Here is a 25,746-nt window from a genome sequence, read left to right as displayed (position 1 = left end):
GTGTTACTGTCTGATACCTGATGAACCCATAGTGTTACTGTCTGATACCTGATGAACCCATAGTGTTACTGTCTGATACCTGATGAACCCATAGTGTTACTGTCTGATACCTGATGAACCCATAGTGTTACTGTCTGATACCTGATGAACCCATAGTGTTACTGTCTGATACCTGATGAACCCATAGTGTTACTGTCTGATACATGATGAACCCATAGTGTTACTGTCTGATACCTGATGAACCCATAGTGTTACTGTCTGATACCTGATGAACCCATAGTGTTACTGTCTGATACCTGATGAACCCATAGTGTTACTGTCTGATACCTGATGAACCCATAGTGTTACTGTCTGATACATGATGAACCCATAGTGTTACTGTCTGATACATGATGAACTCATAGTGTTACTGTCTGATACATGATGAACCCATAGTGTTACTGTCTGATACATGATGAACCCATAGTGTTACTGTCTGATACATGATGAACCCATAGTGTTACTGTCTGATACATGATGAACCCATAGTGTTACTGTCTGATACATGATGAACCCATAGTGTTACTGTCTGATACCTGATGAACCCATAGTGTTACTGTCTGATACCTGATGAACCCATAGTGTTACTGTCTGATACCTGATGAACCCATAGTGTTACTGTCTGATACCTGATGAACCCATAGTGTTACTGTCTGATACCTGATGAACCCATAGTGTTACTGTCTGATACCTGATGAACCCATAGTGTTACTGTCTGTTGATACGTGATGAACCCATAGTGTTACTGTCTGTTGATACGTGATGAACCCATAGTGTTACTGTCTGATACGTGATGAACCCATAGTGTTACTGTCTGATACGTGATGAACCCATAGTGTTACTGTCTGATACGTGATGAACCCATAGTGTTACTGTCTGATACATGATGAACCCATAGTGTTACTGTATGATACATGATGAACCCATAGTGTTACTGTCTGATACATGATGAACCCATAGTGTTACTGTCTTATACGTGATGAACCCATAGTGTTACTGTCTTATACGTGATGAACCCATAGTGTTACTGTCTTATACGTGATGAACCCATAGTGTTACTGTCTTATACGTGATGAACCCATAGTGTTACTGTCTGATACATGATGAACCCATAGTGTTACTGTCTGATACATGATGAACCCATAGTGTTACTGTCTGACACATGATGAACCCATAGTGTTACTGTCTGATACATGATGAACCCATAGTGTTACTGTCTGTTGATACATGATGAACCCATAGTGTTACTGTCTGTCTGATACCTGATGAACCCATAATGTTACTGTCTGTTGATACATGATGAACCCATAGTGTTACTGTCTGATACATGATGAACCCATAGTGTTACTGTCTGATACCTGATGAACCCATAGTGTTACTGTCTGATACATGATGAACCCATAGTGTTACTGTCTGTCTGATACCTGATGAACCCATAATGTTACTGTCTGTTGATACATGATGAACCCATAGTGTTACTGTCTGATACATGATGAACCCATAGTGTTACTGTCTGATACATGATGAACCCATAGTGTTACTGTCTGATACATGATGAACCCATAGTGTTACTCTCTGATACATGATGAACCCATAGTGGTACTGTCTGATACCTGATGAACCCATAGTGTTACTGTCTGTTGATACATGATGAACCCATAGTGTTACTGTCTGATACATGATGAACCCATAGTGTTACTGTCTGATACCTGATGAACCCATAGTGTTACTGTGATACATGATGAACCCATAGTGTTACTCTCTGTTGATACATGATGAACCCATAGTGTTACTGTCTGATACATGATGAACCCATAGTGTTACTGTCTGATACATGATGAACCCATAGTGTTACTGTCTGTCTGATACCTGATGAACCCATAGTGTTACTGTCTGTCTGATACCTGATGAACCCATAATGTTACTGTCTGATACATGATGAACCCATAGTGTTACTGTCTGATACATGATGAACCCATAGTGTTACTGTCTGATACATGATGAACCCATAGTGTTAATGTCTGTTGATACATGATGAACCCATAGTGTTACTGTCTGATACATGATGAACCCATAGTGTTACTGTCTGATACCTGATGAACCCATAGTGTTACTGTGATACATGATGAACCCATAGTGTTACTGTCTGATACATGATGAACCCATAGTGTTACTGTCTGTTGATACGTGATGAACCCATAGTGTTACTGTCTGATACATGATGAACCCATAGTGTTACTGTCTGTTGATACATGATGATCCCATAGTGTTACTGTCTGATACATGATGAACCCATAGTGTTACTGTCTGTTGATACATGATGAACCCATAGTGTTACTGTCTGATACATGATGAACCCATAGTGTTACTGTCTGTTGATACATGATGAACCCATAGTGTTACTGTCTGATACATGATGAACCCATAGTGTTACTGTCTGTTGATACATGATGAACCCATAGTGTTACTGTCTGATACATGATGAACCCATAGTGTTACTGTCTGATACCTGATGAACCCATAGTGTTACTGTCTGTTGATACATGATGAACCCATAGTGTTACTCTCTGTTGATACATGATGAACACATAGTGTTACTGTCTGATACCTGATGAACCCATAGTGTTACTGTCTGATACCTGATGAACCCATAGTGTTACTGTCTGATACCTGATGAACCCATAGTGTTACTGTCTGATACCTGATGAACCCATAGTGTTACTGTCTGATACATGATGAACCCATAATGTTACTGTCTGATACATGATGAACCCATAGTGTTACTGTCTGTTGATACATGATGAACCCATAGTGTTACTGTCTGTTGATACATGATGAACCCATAGTGTTACTGTCTGTTGGTACATGATGAACCCATAGTGTTACTGTCTGTTGGTACATGATGAACCCATAGTGTTACTGTCTGATACATGATGAACCCATAGTGTTACTGTCTGATACATGATGAACCCATAGTGTTACTGTCTGATACATGATGAACCCATAGTGTTACTGTCTGATACATGATGAACCCATAGTGTTACTGTCTGTTGATACATGATGAACCCATAGTGGTACTGTCTGATACATGATGAACCCATAGTGTTACTGTCTGATACATGATGAACCCATAGTGTTACTGTCTGTTGATACATGATGAACCCATAGTGTTACTGTCTGATACCTGATGAACCCATAGTGTTACTGTCTGTTGATACATGATGAACCCATAGTGTTACTGTCTGATACGTGATGAACCCATAGTGTTACTGTCTGTTGATACATGATGAACCCATAGTGTTACTGTCTGATACTTGATGAACCCATAGTGTTACTGTCTGATACATGATGAACCCATAGTGTTACTGTCTGATACATGATGAACCCATAGTGTTACTGTCTGATACCTGATGAACCCATAGTGTTACTGTCTGATACATGATGAACCCATAGTGTTACTGTCTGATACATGATGAACCCATAGTGTTACTGTCTGATACATGATGAACCCATAGTGTTACTGTCTGTTGATACATGATGAACCCATAGTGTTACTGTCTGTTGATACATGATGAACCCATAGTGTTACTGTCTGATACCTGATGAACCCATAGTGTTACTGTCTGATACATGATGAACCCATAGTGTTACTGTCTGATACATGATGAACCCATAGTGTTACTGTCTGATACATGATGAACCCATAGTGTTACTGTCTGATACATGATGAACCCATAGTGTTACTGTCTGATACATGATGAACCCATAATGTTACTGTCTGATACATGATGAACCCATAGTGTTACTGTCTGATACCTGATGAACCCACAGTGTTACTGTCTGATACCTGATGAACCCATAGTGTTACTGTCTGTCTGATACCTGATGAACCCATAGTGTTACTCAACTCAACCACGAGTGTAGTCAGTATTATTGTTTGTTGGTGTGTGTGTGTGTGTGTGTCTGCGTGTGTGCTAACTACCCTTTACCCTGCTAGTGACAAGTCAGTAATTAGTATTCCTGTAGCAAAGGAAGCCGCCTACATCCTGTTTTGTGTTAGTTGCTGCGTGTTGTTAGGCTCTAGTTGTATTCAGCTGTTAGCCAACCCAGATGTCCTGCCTTTAATGTGGATGAACTAATCTGAGCCGTCTCCTCAACTCTCTCCTCCTCTCTTCTTCTCCTCTCCCCTCTTGTCTCCTCCTCCTCTCCCTTCCTGTCCTCTCCTCCTCTCCTCTCCTCCTCTCCCCTCTTGTCTCCTCCTCCTCTCCCTTCCTGTCTCCTCCTCCTCTCCCTTCCTGTCCTCTCCTCCTCTCTTCTCCTCCTCTCCCCTCCTCCTCTCCCCTCCTCCTCTCCCCTCCTCTCTTCTCCTCCTCTCCCCTCCTCTCTTCTCCTCATCTCCCCTCCTCTCTTCTCCTCCTCTCCCCTCTTCTCCTCCTCTCCCCTCTCTCTTCTCCTCCTCTCCCCTCCTCTCTTCTCCTCCTCTCCCCTCCTCCTCTCTTCTCCCCTCCTCTATTCTCCCCCTCTCCCCTCCCCTCTATTCTCCTCCTCTCTTCTCCCCTCCTCTCCACTCCTCTCCCCTCCTCTCTTCTCCTCTCCCCTCCTCTCTTCTCCTCTCCCCTCCTCTCTTCTCCTCTCCCCTCCTCTCTTCTCCTCTCCCCTCCTCTCTTCTCTTCTCCTCTCCCCTCCTCTCTTCTCCTCTCCCCTCCTCTCTTCTCCTCTCCCCTCCTCTCTTCTCCTCTCCCCTCCTCTCTTCTCCCCTTCTCCCCTCCTCTCTTCTCCCCTTCTCCCCTCCCCTCTATTCTCCCCCTCTCTTCTCCTCTCCCCTCCTCTCTTCTCCTCTCTTCTCCTCTCCCCTCCTCTCTTCTCCTCTATTCTCCCCCTCTCTTCTCCTCTCCCCTACTCTCTTCTCCTCCCCTCCTCTCCTCCTCCACTCCTCTCCTCTCCTCTATTCTCCTCCTCCCTTTTCTTCTATTCTTCTCCTCCCGTATCCTCTCCTCCTCCCTTCCCCTCTCCTCCTCCCTTTCCTTCCCCTCTCCTCCTCCTTTTCCTTCCCCTCCTCCCGTTCCTTTCCTTCCACTCTCCTCCTCCTCCTCCCTTTCCTTCCCCTCTCCTCTCTCTCCTCCTCCCTTCCCCGCTACTCTCCTCTCCTCCCCTCTCCTCCCTTCCACTCTCCTCCTCCCTCCGATCTTCTCGTTCTCTTCTTCCTGACAGCCACACTATTTAATCACCATGAAAACAGTCGAAGTTGTAATTTGTAGTTTTATATTTATCATAATATCCTCTGGCTGTGAGAGGAGGGAAGAAACGGAAACATGCTTTTTCTTGCCCTTTGCCCTCGTTAGCCCAACTCTCCTGGCTGTATGTTTGCCCAACTCTCCTGCTAAGTGTGCATGCTTTTCTGGTGTGTGTGTGTGTCTCTCTCTCTCTCCTGGCTATGTGTGTGTGTGTCTCTCTCCTGGCTGTGTGTGTGTGTGTGTCTCTCTCTCTCTCCTGGCTATGTGTGTGTGTCTCTCTCTCCTGGTTGTGTGTGTGTGTGTGTCTCTCTCTCTCCTGGCTGTGTGTGTCTCTCTCCTGGCTGCCTCTGAGTCTTCTGATTACCAACAGGTCTACCTTGGCCCGATGCTTCATTACAATCTATTTAAATCACCCTCAGAGCTCCTTCTTCCTGCGACGTCAGGACGTCTCTGGGAACACCATTAGACAGTGCAGTCAGGAGTTATATATGTCTAATTGTACTCTATTTATTCATGTTATTCTGTGGTGATCAGACGGTTCTATGTGGTAATATTTAGCGATGGGGGAAGAGATTGATGCTGTTACAATATCACAGTATTATTTTGGATGATATTATAGTGATACTCTGAGTCCCGGTATGGATTTGGCATCCTATTGATAGCGCTAGTCGACTATACCCTATACCCACTATACCCTATACCCACTATACCCTATACCCACTATACCCTATACCCACTATACCCTATACCCACTATACCCTATACCCACTATACCCTATACCCACTATACCCTATACCCACTATACCCTATACCCACTATACCCTATACCCACTATACCCTATACCCACTATACCCACTATACCCTATACTCACTATACCCTATACTCACTATACCCTATACTCACTATACCCTATACCCACTATACCCTATACCCACTATACCCACTATACCCTATACCCACTATACCCTATACCCACTATACCCTATACCCACTATACCCTATACTCACTATACCCTATACTCACTATACCCTATACTCACTATACCCTATACTCACTATACCCCCTATACTCACTATACCCTATACCCACTATACCCTATACTCACTATACCCTATACTCACTATATCCACTATACTCACTATACTCACTATACCCACTATACCCACTATACCCACTATAACCACTATACCCACTATACCCACTATACCCACTATACCCTATACCCACTATACCCTATACTCACTATACCCTATACCCACTATACCCACTATACTCACTATACCCACTATACCCACTATTACCTATACCCACTATACCCTATACCCACTATACCCTATACTCACTATACCCTATACTCACTATACCCTATACCCACTATACCCACTATACCCTATACCCACTATACCCTATACCCACTATACCCTATACCCACTATACCCTATACCCACTATACCCTATACTCACTATACCCTATACCCACTATACCCACTATACCCTATACTCACTATACCCTATACTCACTATACCCACTATACTATCACTATACCCACTATACTCACTATACTCACTATACCCTATACTCACTATACCCACTATACTCACTATACTCACTATACCCTATACCCACTATACCCTATACCCACTATACCCTATACTCACTATACCCTATACTCACTATACCCTATACTCACTATACCCTATACTCACTATACCCTATACCCACTATACCCACTATACCCTATACCCACTATACCCTATACTCACTATACCCACTATACTCACTATACCCACTATACCCACTATACCCTATACCCACTATCTATACCCCCTATACCCTATACCCACTATCTATACTCCCTATACCCACTATTCCCTATACCCACTATACCTACCTATACCTACTAGACCAAAACCCACTATACCTATACCCACTATTCCTATACCCACTATACCCACTCCACTAGACCCACTAGACCCACTATACTCACTATACCCACTATACCCTATACCTACTAGACCAAAACCCACTATACCCACTCCACTAGACCCACTATAGCCACTATTCCTATACCCACTAGACCCACTTATACCTACACCCACTATATCCACTATACCTATAGAATCAGATCTACATATAGAATCAGAACTACATATAGAATCAGAACTACATATAGAATCAGAACTACATATAGAATCAGAACTACATATAGAATCGGCTCTACATATAGAATCGGCTCTACATATAGAATCGGCTCTACATATAGAATCAGAACTACATATAGAATCGGCTCTACATATAGAATCAGAACTACATATAGAATCAGAACTACATATAGAAATCAGAACTACATATAGAATCGGCTCTACATATAGAATCGGCTCTACATATAGAATCGGCTCTACATATAGAATCGGCACCTAAGTATTGTGAGAATATCGTACCGTGATGTCCATTGCAATATTTCTAGGGCTGGGAATTTCCAGGGACGTCACGATACGATATTCTCACAATACTTATTTGCCAATACTATATTGTGATTATCTTGACACGTTATCTTGCATGAGGAGGGTGTGTTGTCGATGGTGATCATCATTGTTAATTGTCTCTCTCTACTCTGTGCAGGTCGTTGTTGGTCCGTTTGGAGAACGGGGACGTTGGGCGTGGATTTGATGAATTCTGTCCTCACCTCCACCACTACGTTACCTACGTAGACAACATCCAGAACGCCAACAAGGTCCTGGCGGTAAGAACACCACTTCTTATTGTTGTGACCAACAACTCTCAGAACGCTGTTAGGTTCTGTGTTCCGGTAAGAACACCACTTCTTATCGTATTGTTGTGACCAACAACTCTCAGAACCCTGTGAGGTTCTGTGTTCCGGTAAGAACACCACTTCTTATTGTATTGTTGTGAACAACAACTCTCAGAACCCTGTGAGGTTCTGTGTTCCGGTAAGAACACCACTTCTTATTGTTGTGACCAACAACTCTCAGAACCCTGTGAGGTTCTGTGTTCCGGTAAGAACACCACTTCTTATTGTATTGTTGTGACCAACAACTCTCAGAACCCTGTGAGGTTCTGTGTTCCGGTAAGAACACCACTTCTTATTGTATTGTTGTGAACAACAACTCTCAGAACCCTGTGAGGTTCTGTGTTCCGGTAAGAACACCACTTCTTATTGTATTGTTGTGAACAACAACTCTCAGAACGCTGTTAGGTTCTGTGTTCCGGTAAGAACACCACTTCTTATTGTATTGTTGTGAACAACAACTCTCAGAACCCTGTGAGGTTCTGTGTTCCGGTAAGAACACCACTTCTTATTGTATTGTTGTGAACAACAACTCTCAGAACCCTGTGAGGTTCTGTGTTCCGGTAAGAACACCACTTCTTATTGTATTGTTGTGGACAACAACTCTCAGAACCCTGTGAGGTTCTGTGTTCCGGTAAGAACACCACTTCTTATTGTATTGTTGTGAACAACAACTCTCAGAACCCTGTGAGGTTCTGTGTTCCGGTAAGAACACCACTTCTTATTGTATTGTTCTGGACAACAACTCTCAGAACCCTGTGAGGTTCTGTGTTCCGGTAAGAACACCACTTCTTATTGTATTGTTGTGGACAACAACTCTCAGAACCCTGTGAGGTTCTGTGTTCCGGTAAGAACACCACTTCTTATTGTATTGTTGTGGACAACAACTCTCAGAACCCTGTGAGGTTCTGTGTTCCGGTAAGAACACCACTTCTTATTGTATTGTTGTGAACAACAACTCTCAGAACCCTGTGAGGTTCTGTGTTCCGGTAAGAACACCACTTCTTAGGTTGATGGGGCTGAGACAGAACATCATGTCCTGATTGGGTTCTGTGTTCCGGAATGAACATCACGTAGACATTATTGACCAATTACCAGACGCCTTCGAATACATGTCTCCTAGTTCATTTATCTAAAACGTAATGTTTATTTGAATAAATTCCTGTTTGTGTGTTATAGCTGACCAATTACATTGACTGAGGGTGTTTGTTTTAATCTAACACATGCATATAGCGGCAATATTGTTCATGAATATGTATTCAATATGTGTCCTTGGAGATGCCTGGAAAAACAAAAACATTTGTCTGATTGGGCCTTTAGCGTTCAGAGCTGTCATACAGGACTGTATCAGACCATATAGACCACCTCATACAGGACTGGTTAAGACCATATAGACCACCTCATACAGGACTGTATCAGACCATATAGACCACCTCATACAGGACTGTATCAGACCATATAGACCACCTCATACAGGACTGGTTAAGACCATATAGACCACCTCATACAGGACTGGTTAAGACCATATAGACCACCTCATACAGGACTGGTTAAGACCATATAGACCACCTCATACAGGACTGTATCAGACCATATAGACCACCTCATACAGGACTGGTTAAGACCATATAGACCACCTCATACAGGACTGGTTAAGACCATATAGACCACCTCATACAGGACTGGTTAAGACCATATAGACCACCTCATACAGGACTGTATCAGACCATATAGACCACCTCATACAGGACTGGTTAAGACCATATAGACCACCTCATACAGGACTGGTTAAGACCATATAGACCACCTCATACAGGACTGGTTAAGACCATATAGACCACCTCATACAGGACTGGTTAAGACCATATAGACCACCTCATACAGGACTGTCTCAGACCATATAGACCACCTCATACAGGACTGGTTAAGACCATATAGACCACCTCATACAGGACTGGTTAAGACCATATAGACCACCTCATACAGGACTGGTTAAGACCATATAGACCACCTCATACAGGACTGGTTAAGACCATATAGACCACCTCATACAGGACTGGTTAAGACCATATAGACCACCTCATACAGGACTGGTTAAGACCATATAGACCACCTCATACAGGACTGGTTAAGACCATATAGACCACCTCATACAGGACTGGTTAAGACCATATAGACCACCTCATACAGGACTGGTTAAGACCATATAGACCACCTCATACAGGACTGGTTAAGACCATATAGACCACCTCATACAGGACTGGTTAAGACCATATAGACCACCTCATACAGGACTGGTTAAGACCATATAGACCACCTCATACAGGACTGGTTAAGACCATATAGACCACCTCATACAGGACTGGTTAAGACCATATAGACCACCTCATACAGGACTGGTTAAGACCATATAGACCACCTCATACAGGACTGGTTAAGACCATATAGACCACCTCATACAGGACTGGTTAAGACCATATAGACCACCTCATACAGGACTGGTTAAGACCATATAGACCACCTCATACAGGACTGGTTAAGACCATATAGACCACCTCATACAGGACTGGTTAAGACCATATAGACCACCTCATACAGGACTGGTTAAGACCATATAGACCACCTCATACAGGACTGGTTAAGACCATATAGACCACCTCATACAGGACTGGTTAAGACCATATAGACCACCTCATACAGGACTGGTTAAGACCATATAGACCACCTCATACAGGACTGGTTAAGACCATATAGACCACCTCATACAGGACTGGTTAAGACCATATAGACCACCTCATACAGGACTGGTTAAGACCATATAGACCACCTCATACAGGACTGGTTAAGACCATATAGACCACCTCATACAGGACTGGTTAAGACCATATAGACCACCTCATACAGGACTGTATCAGACCATATAGACCACCCCATACAGGACTGGTTAAGACCATATAGACCACCTCATACAGGACTGGTTAAGACCATATAGACCACCTCATACAGGACTGGTTAAGACCATATAGACCACCTCATACAGGACTGGTTAAGCCAGTAGTCTAATGACAGCTCCATATAGACCATGTTTAGCATGTTGAACCATCTGTTCCCAAAATGGCGTCCCCCAGGTTGGTTGGTGGGTGCCACCCACTCCTCTCCTCCTCGGCCCAAAGCCCAGCGCTCCTATTAGGAACATAGTTGTTCTTCTACCTCTCATTAAGGCTGTCTGAAGTGGTACAGACTCCGTCCCTCCGTCTCTGTCTCTCCATCATTAAGGCTGTCTGAAGGGGTACAGCCTCCCTCCCATCCCTCCATCATTTGGCCCTAAAAAGGTGCGATGGGGATAGTATCTGTGCTAATTAGCGCTGTAGCTCATAAAGCATCTGCAGCATGGATGAAGTACCTTACTGAGGACTGATACTATGGAGGAAATGAAATGATCTGACATTAAGCCTGTTAGATTACACACTCCCACTGGAAACACCACGCTTCAGTGTCTAGTGACACGCCTCAATGTCATGTCTGATTTAGGTCTGAGGACAGAACACGTCTGGTTAATGACGTTGGTCTGAGGACAGAACACGTCTGGTTGATGACGTTGGTCTGAGGACAGAACACGTCTGGTTGACGACGTTGGTCTGAGAACAGAACACGTCTGGTTAACGACGTTGGTCTGAGGACAGAACACATCTGGTTAACGACGTTGGTCTGAGGACAGAACACGTCTGGTTGAAGACGTTGGTCTGAGGACAGAACACATCTGGTTGATGACGTTGGTCTGAGGACAGAACACGTCTGGTTGACGACGTTGGTCTGAGGACAGAACACGTCTGGTTGACGACGTTGGTCTGAGGACAGAACACGTCTGGTTGATGACGTTGGTCTGAGGACAGAACACGTCTGGTTGACGACGTTGGTCTGAGGACAGAACACGTCTGGTTGACGACGTTGGTCTGAGGACAGAACACGTCTGGTTGACGACGTTGGTCTGAGGACAGAACACGTCTGGTTGACGACGTTGGTCTGAGGACAGAACACGTCTGGTTGACGACGTTGGTCTGAGGACAGAACACGTCTGGTTGACGACGTTGGTCTGAGGACAGAACACGTCTGGTTGACGACGTTGGTCTGAGGACAGAACACGTCTGGTTGACGACGTTGGTCTGAGGACAGAACACGTCTGGTTGACGACGTTGGTCTGAGGACAGAACACGTCTGGTTGACGACGTTGGTCTGAGGACAGAACACGTCTGGTTGACGACGTTGGTCTGAGGACAGAACACGTCTGGTTGACGACGTTGGTCTGAGGACAGAACACGTCTGGTTGACGACGTTGGTCTGAGGACAGAACACGTCTGGTTGACGACGTTGGTCTGAGGACAGAACACGTCTGGTTGACGACGTTGGTCTGAGGACAGAACACGTCTGGTTGACGACGTTGGTCTGAGGACAGAACACGTCTGGTTGACGACGTTGGTCTGAGGACAGAACACGTCTGGTTGATGACGTTGGTCTGAGGACAGAACCACGTCTGGTTGGTCTGAGGACAGAACCACGTCTGGTTGGTCTGAGGACAGAACACGTCTGGTTGGTCTGAGGACAGAACCACGTCTGGTTGGTCTGAGGACAGAACCACGTCTGGTTGGTCTGAGGACAGAACACGTCTGGTTAATGACGTTGGTCTGAGGACAGAACACGTCTGGTTAATGACGTTGTTTTAAGGACAGAACACGTCTGTTGTGCCTTTTTGTTTAGCCTTGTCCGTTTGGCCAGACCAAAAGTAGTGCACTAAATAGGGAATAGGGTGCAGCCAGACTTGCTTCACTTAAAGAAGTGTAGATACGTGGAAAAATCGGTGTCCTTGAGCAAGGCAGTTAACCCTCATTTTCTGTAGGTGCGCCGTACTATTATGGCTGACCCTGTTAAAACCTCTTTGGGCTAGGAGGCGGTGTTTTCACGTCCGGATGAAAAGCGTGCCCAAAGTAAACTGCCTGCTACTCAGGCCCAGAAGCTAAGATATGCATATAATTATGTAGATTTGGATAGAAAACTCTAAAGTTTCTAAAACTGTTAAAATAATGTATGTGAGTATAACGGAACTTATTTGGCAGGCGAAACCCAGAGGACAAACCATCCAGGAATATGTTTTTTTTGAGTTGACTGTTTTCTATTTGTTTTCTATGGGAAACTAGATTTATGAGGCACCTGGTTGCAGTTCCTATGGCTTCCACTAGATGTCAACAGTCTTTAGAAATTGGTTGATGTTTTTCCTTTGAGAAATGTAGAAGCACGGCTATTCAGAATGAGTGTCAAGCCAAGTGGACTCTTTTGTTTGGGGCGTGCGACCTGGAGCTCGCTCCACTTTGATTTTATCCGCTATTGAACACAGTATATTCCGTCTTAAATTTTATAGATTATTTACGTTTTAGGATACCTAAGGATGGATTAGGAAAGTTGTTTGAAATGTTTGGACCAAGGAAAAGGGGCTGAGCTGGACCCAAGGAAAGAAACAAATATCCCAAAACACCCCTAAACTAGACTAGCCTACTTCAACAACAGCTAACTAACTAACCAAAAATACAGCGGGTGGTCCGCCCAGTTCTAACTAGTGTTCTTAAACAAAGTATTCCTACGGGTAGTGTATGCCCATGGGCAACTTGTCTTGGTACCCCCTTTCCCACCATCAAACAAACAGTCAATCACCATAACAAAACAATACTCACAGGATAACGGACAAAGTGACATGTAGTTGCAAAAACAAAAGAGAGATCTCTGCATACAAAGAGAGAGGTAGAGAGAAACACACAACAACCTCTCCCTCAACGTGAGCAAGACAAAGGACATGATTGTGGACTACAGGAAAAGGAGGGCCAAACACGCCCCCATTCACATTGACGGGGCTGTGGAGCGGGTCGAGAATTTCAAGTTCCTTGGTGTCCACATCACCAACAAACTAACATGGTCCAAACACACCAAGACAGTTGTGAATAGGGCACGACAAAGCCTATTCCCCCTCAGGAGACTGAAAAGATTTGGCATTTGGTCCTCAGATGCTCAACGGGTTTTACAGCTGCACCATCTAGAGCATCCTGATCGGTTGCATCCTGGTATGGCAACTGCTCGCCATCTGACTGCACGGCGCTGCAGAGGGTAGTGCGTACAGCCCAGTACATCACTGGGGCCAAGCTTCCTGCCATCCAGGACCTCTACACCCAGGCGGTGTCAGAGAAAAGGCCAAGAAATTGTCCGACTCCAGTCACCTAAGTTATAGACTGTTCTCTCTGCTACCGCACGGCAAGCGGTACCGGAGCGCCAAGTCTAGGACCAAAAGGCTCCTTAACAGCTTCTACCCCCAAGACATAAGACTGCTGAACAATTAATCAAATGTGCCACGTGTCTAATGTCCATTGCTCACTATTGTAAAGTGGTTGTTCCACTGGATATCATAAGGTGAATGCACCAACTTGTAAGTCGCTCTGGATAAGAGCGTCTGCTAAATGACTTAAATGTAAATGTAAATGTTGATGACAGCTTTGCACACTCTCAACCAGCTTCATGAGGAATTAAATGAGTTCCCACATATGCTGAGCACTTGTTGGCTGCTTTTCCTTCACTCTGCGGTCCAACTCATCCCAAACCATCTCAATTGGGCTGAGGTTGGGTGATTTTGGAGGCCAGGTCAAATAGCCCGTACACAGGCAGGAGGTGTGTTGGGTCATTGTCCTGTTGAAAAACAAATGATAGTCCCACTAAGCCCAAACCAGATGGGATGGTGTATTGCTGCAGAATGCTGTGGTAGCCATGCTGGTTAAGTGTGCCTGGAATTCTAAATAAATCAGATGGTGTCACCAGCAAAGCACCATTACACTTCCTCCTCCATGCTTCACGGTGGGAACCACAACTGTGTAGATCATCTGTTCACCGACTCTGCATCCCACAAAGACACTGCGTTTGGAATCAAAAATCTCAAATTTGGACTCGTCAGACCAAAGGACAGATTTCCACGTGTCTAATGTCCATTGCTCGTGTTTCTTGGCCCAACCAAGTCTCTTCTTCTTATTGGTCTCCTATAGTTGTGGTTTCTTTGCAGCAATTCGACCATTAAGGCCTGATTCACAGTCTCCTCTGAACAGTTGATGTTGAGATGTGTCTGTTACTTGAACTCTGAAGCATTTATTTGGGCTGCAATTTGAGGCTGGAAACTCTAATGAACTTGTCCTCTGCAGCAGAGGTAACTCTGGGTCTTCCTTTCCTGTGGCGGTCCTCATGAGAGCCAGTTTCATCATAGCGCTTGATGGTTTTTGGAACTGCACTTGAAGAAACTTTCAAAGTTCTTGAAATTTTACGTATTGACTGACCATGTTTTAAAGTAATGATGTACTGTTTCTCTTTACTTATTTGAGCTGTTCTTGCCATAATATGGACTTGGCCTTTTACCAAATAGGGCTTTCTTCTGTATATCACCCCTACCTTGTCACAACACAACTGATTGGCTCAAACGCATTAAGAAGGAAAACAAATCCACAAATTAACTTTTAAGAAAGCACACCTGTTAATTAAAATGCATTCCAGGTGACTACCTCATGAAGCTGGTTGAGAGAATGCCAAGAGTGTGCAAAGCTGTCAAGGCAAAGGGTGGCTACTTTGAAGAATCTCAAATATAAAATATTTAGAATATATTTTTTTACACTTTTTTGGTTACTACATGATTCCATATGTGTTATTTCATAGTTTGTTGGCTTCACTATTATTATACAATGTATAAAATAGAAACAATTAATAAAAACCCTTGAGTGAGTAGGTGTGTCCAAACTTTGACTGGCACTAAGTAGTACTGAAAATAATTTAAAAAAAATAACTGCATGATGTTATGGGTATGCTTATCACCTGAAGGGAGTTTCTCAGGATAAAAATAAATAGAATACAGCTATAAGCACATGAAATATCCTAGAGGAAAACCTGGTTCAGTCTGCTTTCCAACAGACACTGGGAGACAAATTAATCTTTCATCAGGACAATAACCATAAAACACGAGGCCAAATCTACACTGGAGTTGTTTACCAAGAAGACATTGACTGTCCCTGAGTGGCCTAGTTACAGTTTGAATTGAAATCGTCTTGAAAATCTATTGCAAGACTTGAAAATGGCTGTCTAGCAATGATCAACAACCAACTTGACAGAGCTTGAAGAATTTTTATAAAGAATAATGTACAAATATTGTACAATCCAGGTGTGTAAAGCTCTTAGAGACTTACCCAGAAAGACTCACAGCTGTAATCGCTGCCTAATGTGTTTATACAAAGTGTTGACTCGGGTGTGAATACTTATGTAAATTATATTTCTGTATTTCATTTTCAATACATTTGCAACAATTTCTAAAAACATGTTTTCCATTTTGTCATTATCTGGTATTGTGATGTCATTATCTGGTATTGTGATGTCATTATCTGGTATTGTGTGTAGACGGGTGTGAATCTATTTTCAATTCAGACTATAACACAACACAATGTAGAATAAGTCAAGGGGTATGAATACTTTCAAGAAGGCTCTGTTTATATCACCTCAGCCTAAGTGATGCGCCGCCCGTTAACACGCTAACGAGTCTCTAACACGCTAATAACACACAGCCCCATGTTTCAGCAATTACAGGCGTGTTATGTAGACCCGGTGGAGGAATCGATTCCAACTCCCCTGCTCTGTCCCTAATCAATGAGATCAGTCAATGGTCTCTCTGCAGACAGACTCATCCTTCCTCTTAACCAAGACACTGCAGCTGTCCGCTCCGTGCAGGCTCAACCACAGGTAACCAACCACAGGTAACCAACCACAGGTAACCTACCACAGGTAACCTACCACAGGTAACGAGGAGAGGATGCTAGGTAGGTAGAGATGCCGTGGCTCTTCAGTAAGGAGTAGTATTTTAGTTTTTATGTCTTCCCTCACAGAGATCTTCACTCCATAGTGTTGAAATATTAGTTTCTGATTTTCCTCTTGTTGGTGTTCATAAGGAGACTCTCACGTTGAGCTCATCATCGCAGTGTAAATACACACACACCCCTTCACCCGGTACGACTCAGTGTAAACACACCAAATTCCGTTTTCTCCGTTTGGTTTTTACAGGTTTCCCTTTTTCCAGGTTTTTGGCTCTCAGAATCGTATTTTTTTTTAGTTGTTGAAAAACACAGAAATTTATATTTTTAAGTCCACAATGTTTGAACCACATCAGGAGACCGTTTTTTAGGTCTCGGAAATATTTAAGAAATGAATTTTTTGGGGGGGATGTAGTTACGCTTTAATTCCAGTGTGCACCAGGAAGAGACAGTTGTTTGGTTAAGAGGTGTTGCTGTGGTCAGTGTGCACCAGGAAGAGACAGTTGTTTGGTTAAGAGGTGTTGCTGTGGTCAGTGTGCACCAGGAAGAGACAGTTGATTGGTTAAGAGGTGTTGCTGTGGTCAGTGTGCACCAGGAAGAGACAGTTGATTGGTTAAGAGGTGTTGCTGTGGTCAGTGTGCACCAGGAAGAGACAGTTGATTGGTTAAGAGGTGTTGCTGTGGTCAGTGTGCACCAGGAAGAGACAGTTGATTGGTTAAGAGGTGTTGCTGTGGTCAGTGTGCACCAGGAAGAGACAGTTGATTGGTTAAGAGGTGTTGCTGTAGTCAGTGTGCACCAGGAAGAGACAGTTGATTGATTGAGGTGTTGCTGTGGTCAGTGTGCACCAGGAAGAGACTGTTGTTTGGTTAAGAGGTGTTGCTGTTATCTGGGATCCTCGGGATGTCCCTACCCTAAACCGTAGCCTTAACCCTTTATTTTATTTAACCTTTATTGAACTAGGCAAGTCAGTTAACAACACATTCTTATTTACAATGACGGCCTAGGAACAGTGGGTTAACTGCCTTGTTCAGGGGCAGAACGACAGAACTTTACCTTGTCACCTCGGGGATTCGAACTTGCGACCTTTCGGTTACTAGTCCAACGCTTTAACCAGTAGCCCACCCTGCCGCCCACCCAGATTGCAGAGTTTGCGAAACAAATGGCCACTGGATAGATGCAAATAATCATGATACCATTCTGCCAGGTAGGCTACTTTTAGTAGTTAACATTTTAATTGAGCTTTTCCTGCTCTACCAGAAGACTGGTATCATTAACATTATCGCTAACGGCTGTTACACAAAGTATAGACACAAACACACACACACACACACACACTCAGGCAGGGGAATTCCTGTGGCGTTACAGAAAGCTGCATGAAAACACCAATCCCTGATGCATTATGGTCAATACTTATGGTTCACTGGTGAAGAAAGTTCAATAGATTTTTTTGGGAATATTATTGAGTTCCGTTTTAATGTCTGGATTCTGTGATTCTGTCCGTGGTTTTCCGCAAACGCAGATTTTCTTGGGCCCCTACGGCAGCCATGCTTGTTTTGATGGCTGACGAGATCAGTCTCTCTTTCTGCTGTCATATTGTTGACGCTCATGTTGACATGATTTACCCCCCGTGCATATTTAATGAGAGCGTGCTCAAACACACACACACACACGCGCTCACAAACACACACACATTGTCACTCTCACACACACAGACTTCCCCCTCCACCCTGACTGCCAACCCAGAGAGATAATGACTGACATAAAGGTGATTGGGAAGAGTATACAGACAGACAGCGGCCGCGCAGACAGACAGCGGTTCAGGGGATGTCTAGGGTGTGTCATGTAATACCAGAGACTGGGAGGTAATTAGAGTTTAATCGCCACATGTACAGGGACATTCTTGAGCTACAACGTGATATTAAATGGTGTCTGTTCTCTGTCCTCAGCTCCAGGTAGAGATCTGTTAGTGGAGGACTCAGGGTGATATTTAATGGTGTCTGTTCTCTGTCCTCAGCTCCAGGTAGAGATCTGTTAGTGGAGGACTCAGGGTGATATTAAATGGTGTCTGTTCTCTGTCCTCAGCTCCAGGTAGAGATCTGTTAGTGGAGGACTCAGGGTGATATTAAATGGTGTCTGTTCTCTGTCCTCAGCTCCAGGTGAAGAAGAACAAGGCCTTCAGAAGGTTTAAGAAGCTCCAGGAGTCCAGACCAGAGTTCCACAACTGTAAACTAGAGGACCTGCTCCCACTGCCCATACAGCGCATTCAACAGTATGTTACTCTGTTTAGTACACCTTATACACCCCATCTAACAGTATGTTACTCTGTTTAGTACACCTTATACACCCCATCTAACAGTATGTTACTCTGTACACCTTATACACCCCATCTAACAGTATGTTACTCTGTTTCCATACACCTTATACACCCCATCTAACAGTATATTACTCTGTTTCCATACACCTTATACACCCCATCTAACAGTATGTTACTCTGTTTCAATACACCTTATACACCCAATTCAACAGTACATTGTTCTAAAACATCAACTACTGTAAAACACACTTCAACGGTACATTGTTCTAAAACACCAACTACTGTAAAACACACTTCAACAGTACATTGTTCTAAAACACCAACTACTGTAAAACACACTTCAACAGTACATTGTTCTAAAACACCAACTACTGTAAAACACCATTCAACAGTACATTGTTCTAAAACACCTACTACTGTAAAACACACTTCAACAGTACATTGTTCTAAAACACCAACTACTGTAAAACACACTTCAACAGTACATTGTTCTAAAACACCAACTACTGTAAAACACCATTCAACAGTACATTGTTCTTAACTAGCTACTACTGTAAAACACACTTCAACAGTACATTGTTCTAAAACACCAACTACTGTAAAACACACTTCAACAGTACATTGTTCTAAAACACCAACTACTGTAAAACACACTTCAACAGTACATTGTTCTAAAACACCAACTACTGTAAAACACCATTCAACAGTACATTGTTCTTAACTAGCTACTACTGTAAAACACCATTCAACAGTACATTGTTCTAAAACACCAACTACTGTAAAACACCATTCAACAGTACATTGTTCTAAAACACCAACTACTGTAAAACACCATTCAACAGTACATTGTTCTAAAACACCAACTACTGTAAAACACCATTCAACAGTACATTGTTCTAAAACACCAACTACTGTAAAACACCATTCACCAGTACATTGTTCTAAAACACCAACTACTGTAAAATACAATTCAACTGTACATTGTTCTAAAACACCAACTACTGTAAAACACCCTCTACCACCCACCTACTACATTAAACAATACCTGCTTTCATTTATCCATGTGATTTTCCCACTCCACTTCCCTACCAGTCGATACACAGGTAATGCTGCTGGTTGTCATGTGATATGGGTTCCACTGCCCCAGTAGTTTGTGGACTTTTTGATTGGCGGACAAGTTCTACTTTCCTACTCTGAACCATGTGACTTCCTGGGAGGTGTTGTGGGGACGTTCAGAGTGGGCTACCAGAGCAGTGTGTGAGAGGTAGTGTTGCGTACTGTGTAAACACCACCAGAGCAGTGTGTGAGAGGTAGTGTTGCGTACTGTGTAAACACCACCATAGACGACCCCTTATAGCGTCACGCTTGACATCTCTTTCCTTTGTTGTTTTTCCCGCTAGTCACCCGCTGCATAACCAAAAGGGGGCGCTGAGATGACAGACGTGGTTATTATTTGATGTAGCGCCTGTTGTAAAAACTTTGACACACACACACACACACTCAGACTGTCACAGATCTGTCACAATCCCCTGTGTTAACCAGCTGTTAGTGTTGGCTGTAATTTCATGCGGTCCTGATCCCTGTCGTTAATTAGTGTAACACGAGGGGGGAAATGGGCCATAATCAACATGCTGATTTATGAACACAGGAGATGGGATGAAATACGCTGCTATGGGTTTATCAAGCTGCTCGTCTGTTTTCTTAATTGGGCTTTCTCGTCTCGTGTAGTATCGAGATGATGATTCTACAGCAACCTCTTAATGTGTTGCGTCCGTCACGCACAAAAGACAGTATGTCTCTTCTCGCTGTACCTTTTTACACCTGCCCGACATCTGTACTTCCGTAGAGTCTGACTTCAGTTAGTGTCCAAATTCTGGCTAGATTCATGTTCCACCTATTCTTTCCGTGCTTCTTGTGCACGCTGAGATCGATGGGAGATCGAACCCCCCCCCCCCCCCCCGAATGCAGCAGACATTTTGAGGTCTGCAGGACTGACACACCCTGGGAAATGGCGGCTTTACAATCATTTACAAAAAGACTTAGAAATCTATTTCAAATTACAAAAAATAAAATGACAGTAAGGATCTTTAAAAAGAACTTGCGGTGTTTTGTGTTGGCGGTTGTCCTAGCTGTCAGTGGTTCTAGACTTTAGGGAGGGACTTTAGTCTCCTCCGTGAAACTCTGGAGACTCCAGGGACCTCTCATAATAGTACGATGATGTTATTAAGTGACTCAAAACACACACACACACGTTCACGCGTGAACACACACACAGCTCTCCCTGTTTTCTGCTGCCTGGGTAATCGCAGGAAATGGATGTCACTTATGGCTGTTCAACGATGATTGATGGTGAAGATGGCTGAAGTGCTGGATACTGAAGGAGATATGGGAGTGGGGAGGGGGGGAGGGAGATATGGGAGTGGGGAGTGGTGGTGGGGGGGGGGGGAGTAAAATCATTGGCTTTTATTAAGTGTCATTTACTGTCTGGATCTGGACTGTATCCCAAATGGCACCCTATTCCCTATATAGTGCAGCGTTAGGGCCCCATTGAGGCTCTGGTCAAATGTAGTGCACTATGTAGGGTATACGGGGGCCATTTGGGACTCGGACGTGGATCTTGGCTGGCTGAAGCAGACCCTTTCCTTCCTCTCTCCCTGGAGATGACAGGCGATGAGTTCTGGACTTGATTGGGACTGCGTGCGATGGTGAATAAGGTCCTCTGCGCTCTCGGTCTGTGTTACGCGTGTTATTGTGTCCGTAATGGGGATGTAGCATGTCAAAGTGAATGCGGGGTGTCAACTGGAGGCTTTTGAAATCCACAATGGCTCTGAGTCGGGGTGCCATTTTGTGCCTAAGGGAATGTGAACCTGGTGGTGACGGGTATTAGAGCGGTACGAACAGTACATGAGGAAGTCAGAAGGTTTTAAGGCTACGGCTGTTGAACATCGAGGGGAGGGAAACTAAGACCATGCCTTTAAGATTGGGCAACCAATGACCACGCTTGCTTTAGTCCTCCTTTATGTGAACGATGGATTTGAAAGTGATTTGTTATAGCGTGCGTTGTGATAGGACGTGATGGTAAACCATGCGTTGTGATAGGACGTTATATCATGTGTTGTGATAGGACGTGATGGTATAGCGTGTGTTGTGATAGGACGTGATGTTATAGCGTTGTGATAGGACGTGATGTTATATCATGCGTTGTGATAGGACGTGATGTTATATCATGCGTTGTGATAGGACGTGATGGTATATCATGCGTTGTGATAGGACGTGATGTTATATCATGCGTTGTGATAGGACGTGATGTTATATCATGTGTTGTGATAGGACGTGATGGTATATCATGCGTTGTGATAGGACGTGATGGTATATCATGTGTTGTGATAGGATGTGATGGTATATCATGTGTTGTGATAGGATGTGATGTTATAGCATGTGTTGTGATAGGACGTGATGGTATATCATGTGTTGTGATAGGACGTGATGTTATATCATGTGTTGTGATAGGACGTGATGGTATATCATGTGTTGTGATAGGACGTGATGGTATATCATGTGTTGTGATAGGACGTGATGTTATATCATGTGTTGTGATAGGACGTGATGGTATATCATGTGTTGTGATAGGACGTGATGGTATATCATGTGTTGTGATAGGACGTGATGTTATATCATGTGTTGTGATAGGACGTGATGGTATATCATGTGTTGTGATAGGATGTGATGTTATAGCATGTGTTGTGATAGGACGTGATGGTATATCATGTGTTGTGATAGGACGTGATGGTATATCATGTGTTGTGATAGGACGTGATGGTATATCATGTGTTGTGATAGGACGTGATGGTATATCATGCGTTGTGAAAGGACGTGATGTTATAGCGTGTATTGTGATAGGACGTGATGTTATCATGTGTTGTGATAGGGCGTGATGTTATATCATGTGTTGTGATAGGGCGTGATGTTATATCATGTGTTGTGATAGGACGTGATGTTATATCGTGTGTTGTGATAGGACGTGATGTTATAGCGTGTGTTGTGATAGGACGTGATGTTATATCGTGTGTTGTGATAGGACGTGATGGTATATCATGTGTTGTGATAGGACGTGATGGTATATCATGTGTTGTGATAGGACGTGATGTTATATCATGTGTTGTGATAGGACGTGATGGTATATCATGTGTTGTGATAGGACGTGATGGTATATCATGTGTTGTGATAGGACGTGATGTTATATCATGTGTTGTGATAGGACGTGATGGTATATCATGTGTTGTGATAGGATGTGATGTTATAGCATGTGTTGTGATAGGACGTGATGGTATAGCATGTGTTGTGATAGGACGTGATGGTATATCATGTGTTGTGATAGGACGTGATGGTATATCATGTGTTGTGATAGGACGTGATGGTATATCATGTGTTGTGATAGGACGTGATGGTATATCATGTGTTGTGATAGGACGTGATGGTATATCATGTGTTGTGATAGGACGTGATGGTATATCATGTGTTGTGATAGGACGTGATGGTATATCATGCGTTGTGAAAGGACGTGATGTTATAGCGTGTATTGTGATAGGACGTGATGTTATCATGTGTTGTGATAGGGCGTGATGTTATATCATGTGTTGTGATAGGGCGTGATGTTATATCATGTGTTGTGATAGGACGTGATGTTATATCATGTGTTGTGATAGGACGTGATGTTATAGCGTGTGTTGTGATAGGACGTGATGGTATATCATGTGTTGTGATAGGACGTGATGGTATATCATGTGTTGTGATAGGACGTGATGTTATAGCGTGTGTTGTGATAGGACGTGATGTTATAGCATGTGTTGTGATAGGACGTGATGTTATAGCATGTGTTGTGATAGGACGTGATGGTATATCATGCGTTGTGATAGGACGTGATGTTATATCATGTGTTGTGATAGGACGTGATGGTATATCATGTGTTGTGATAGGACGTGATGGTATATCATGTGTTGTGATAGGACGTGATGTTATATCATGTGTTGTGATAGGACGTGATGGTATATCATGTGTTGTGATAGGACGTGATGGTATATCATGTGTTGTGATAGGACGTGATGTTATATCATGTGTTGTGATAGGACGTGATGGTATATCATGTGTTGTGATAGGATGTGATGTTATAGCATGTGTTGTGATAGGACGTGATGGTATATCATGTGTTGTGATAGGACGTGATGGTATATCATGTGTTGTGATAGGACGTGATGGTATATCATGTGTTGTGATAGGACGTGATGGTATATCATGCGTTGTGAAAGGACGTGATGTTATAGCGTGTATTGTGATAGGACGTGATGTTATCATGTGTTGTGATAGGGCGTGATGTTATATCATGTGTTGTGATAGGGCGTGATGTTATATCATGTGTTGTGATAGGACGTGATGTTATATCGTGTGTTGTGATAGGACGTGATGTTATAGCGTGTGTTGTGATAGGACGTGATGTTATATCGTGTGTTGTGATAGGACGTGATGGTATATCATGTGTTGTGATAGGACGTGATGGTATATCATGTGTTGTGATAGGACGTGATGTTATATCATGTGTTGTGATAGGACGTGATGGTATATCATGTGTTGTGATAGGACGTGATGGTATATCATGTGTTGTGATAGGACGTGATGTTATATCATGTGTTGTGATAGGACGTGATGGTATATCATGTGTTGTGATAGGATGTGATGTTATAGCATGTGTTGTGATAGGACGTGATGGTATAGCATGTGTTGTGATAGGACGTGATGGTATATCATGTGTTGTGATAGGACGTGATGGTATATCATGTGTTGTGATAGGACGTGATGGTATATCATGTGTTGTGATAGGACGTGATGGTATATCATGTGTTGTGATAGGACGTGATGGTATATCATGTGTTGTGATAGGACGTGATGGTATATCATGTGTTGTGATAGGACGTGATGGTATATCATGCGTTGTGAAAGGACGTGATGTTATAGCGTGTATTGTGATAGGACGTGATGTTATCATGTGTTGTGATAGGGCGTGATGTTATATCATGTGTTGTGATAGGGCGTGATGTTATATCATGTGTTGTGATAGGACGTGATGTTATATCATGTGTTGTGATAGGACGTGATGTTATAGCGTGTGTTGTGATAGGACGTGATGGTATATCATGTGTTGTGATAGGACGTGATGGTATATCATGTGTTGTGATAGGACGTGATGTTATAGCGTGTGTTGTGATAGGACGTGATGTTATAGCATGTGTTGTGATAGGACGTGATGTTATAGCATGTGTTGTGATAGGACGTGATGGTATATCATGCGTTGTGATAGGACGTGATGTTATATCTTGTGTTGTGATAGGACGTGATGTTATAGCATGTGTTGTGATAGGATGTGATGTTATAGCATGTGTTGTGATAGGACGTGATGGTATATCATGCGTTGTGATAGGAC

General features: G+C 43.3%; 1 protein-coding gene across 2 annotated transcripts in view; it reads left to right on the top strand.

The window, feature by feature from the left end:
• Positions 1 to 25,746, top strand: part of arhgef39 (Rho guanine nucleotide exchange factor (GEF) 39) — a 133,603-nt gene that overhangs the window by 29,228 nt on the left and 78,629 nt on the right. For both annotated transcript variants that reach the window (XR_011666768.1, XM_071331537.1), the window contains exons 4-5: positions 7,901 to 8,021; positions 19,108 to 19,226. Coding sequence is in view for 1 of the 2 variants with exons in the window: in XM_071331537.1 (XP_071187638.1) it covers positions 7,901 to 8,021; positions 19,108 to 19,226 (240 nt within the window). In the remaining variant the exon portion in view is untranslated. The remainder of the gene's footprint in view (positions 1 to 7,900; positions 8,022 to 19,107; positions 19,227 to 25,746) is intronic.

Source organism: Salvelinus alpinus, chromosome 11, assembly GCF_045679555.1.
Source record: "Salvelinus alpinus chromosome 11, SLU_Salpinus.1, whole genome shotgun sequence".
Classification (NCBI taxonomy): domain Eukaryota; kingdom Metazoa; phylum Chordata; class Actinopteri; order Salmoniformes; family Salmonidae; genus Salvelinus; species Salvelinus alpinus.
Note: the sequence above shows the minus strand (reverse complement) of the source record. Positions and strands in the feature narration are given on the sequence as shown.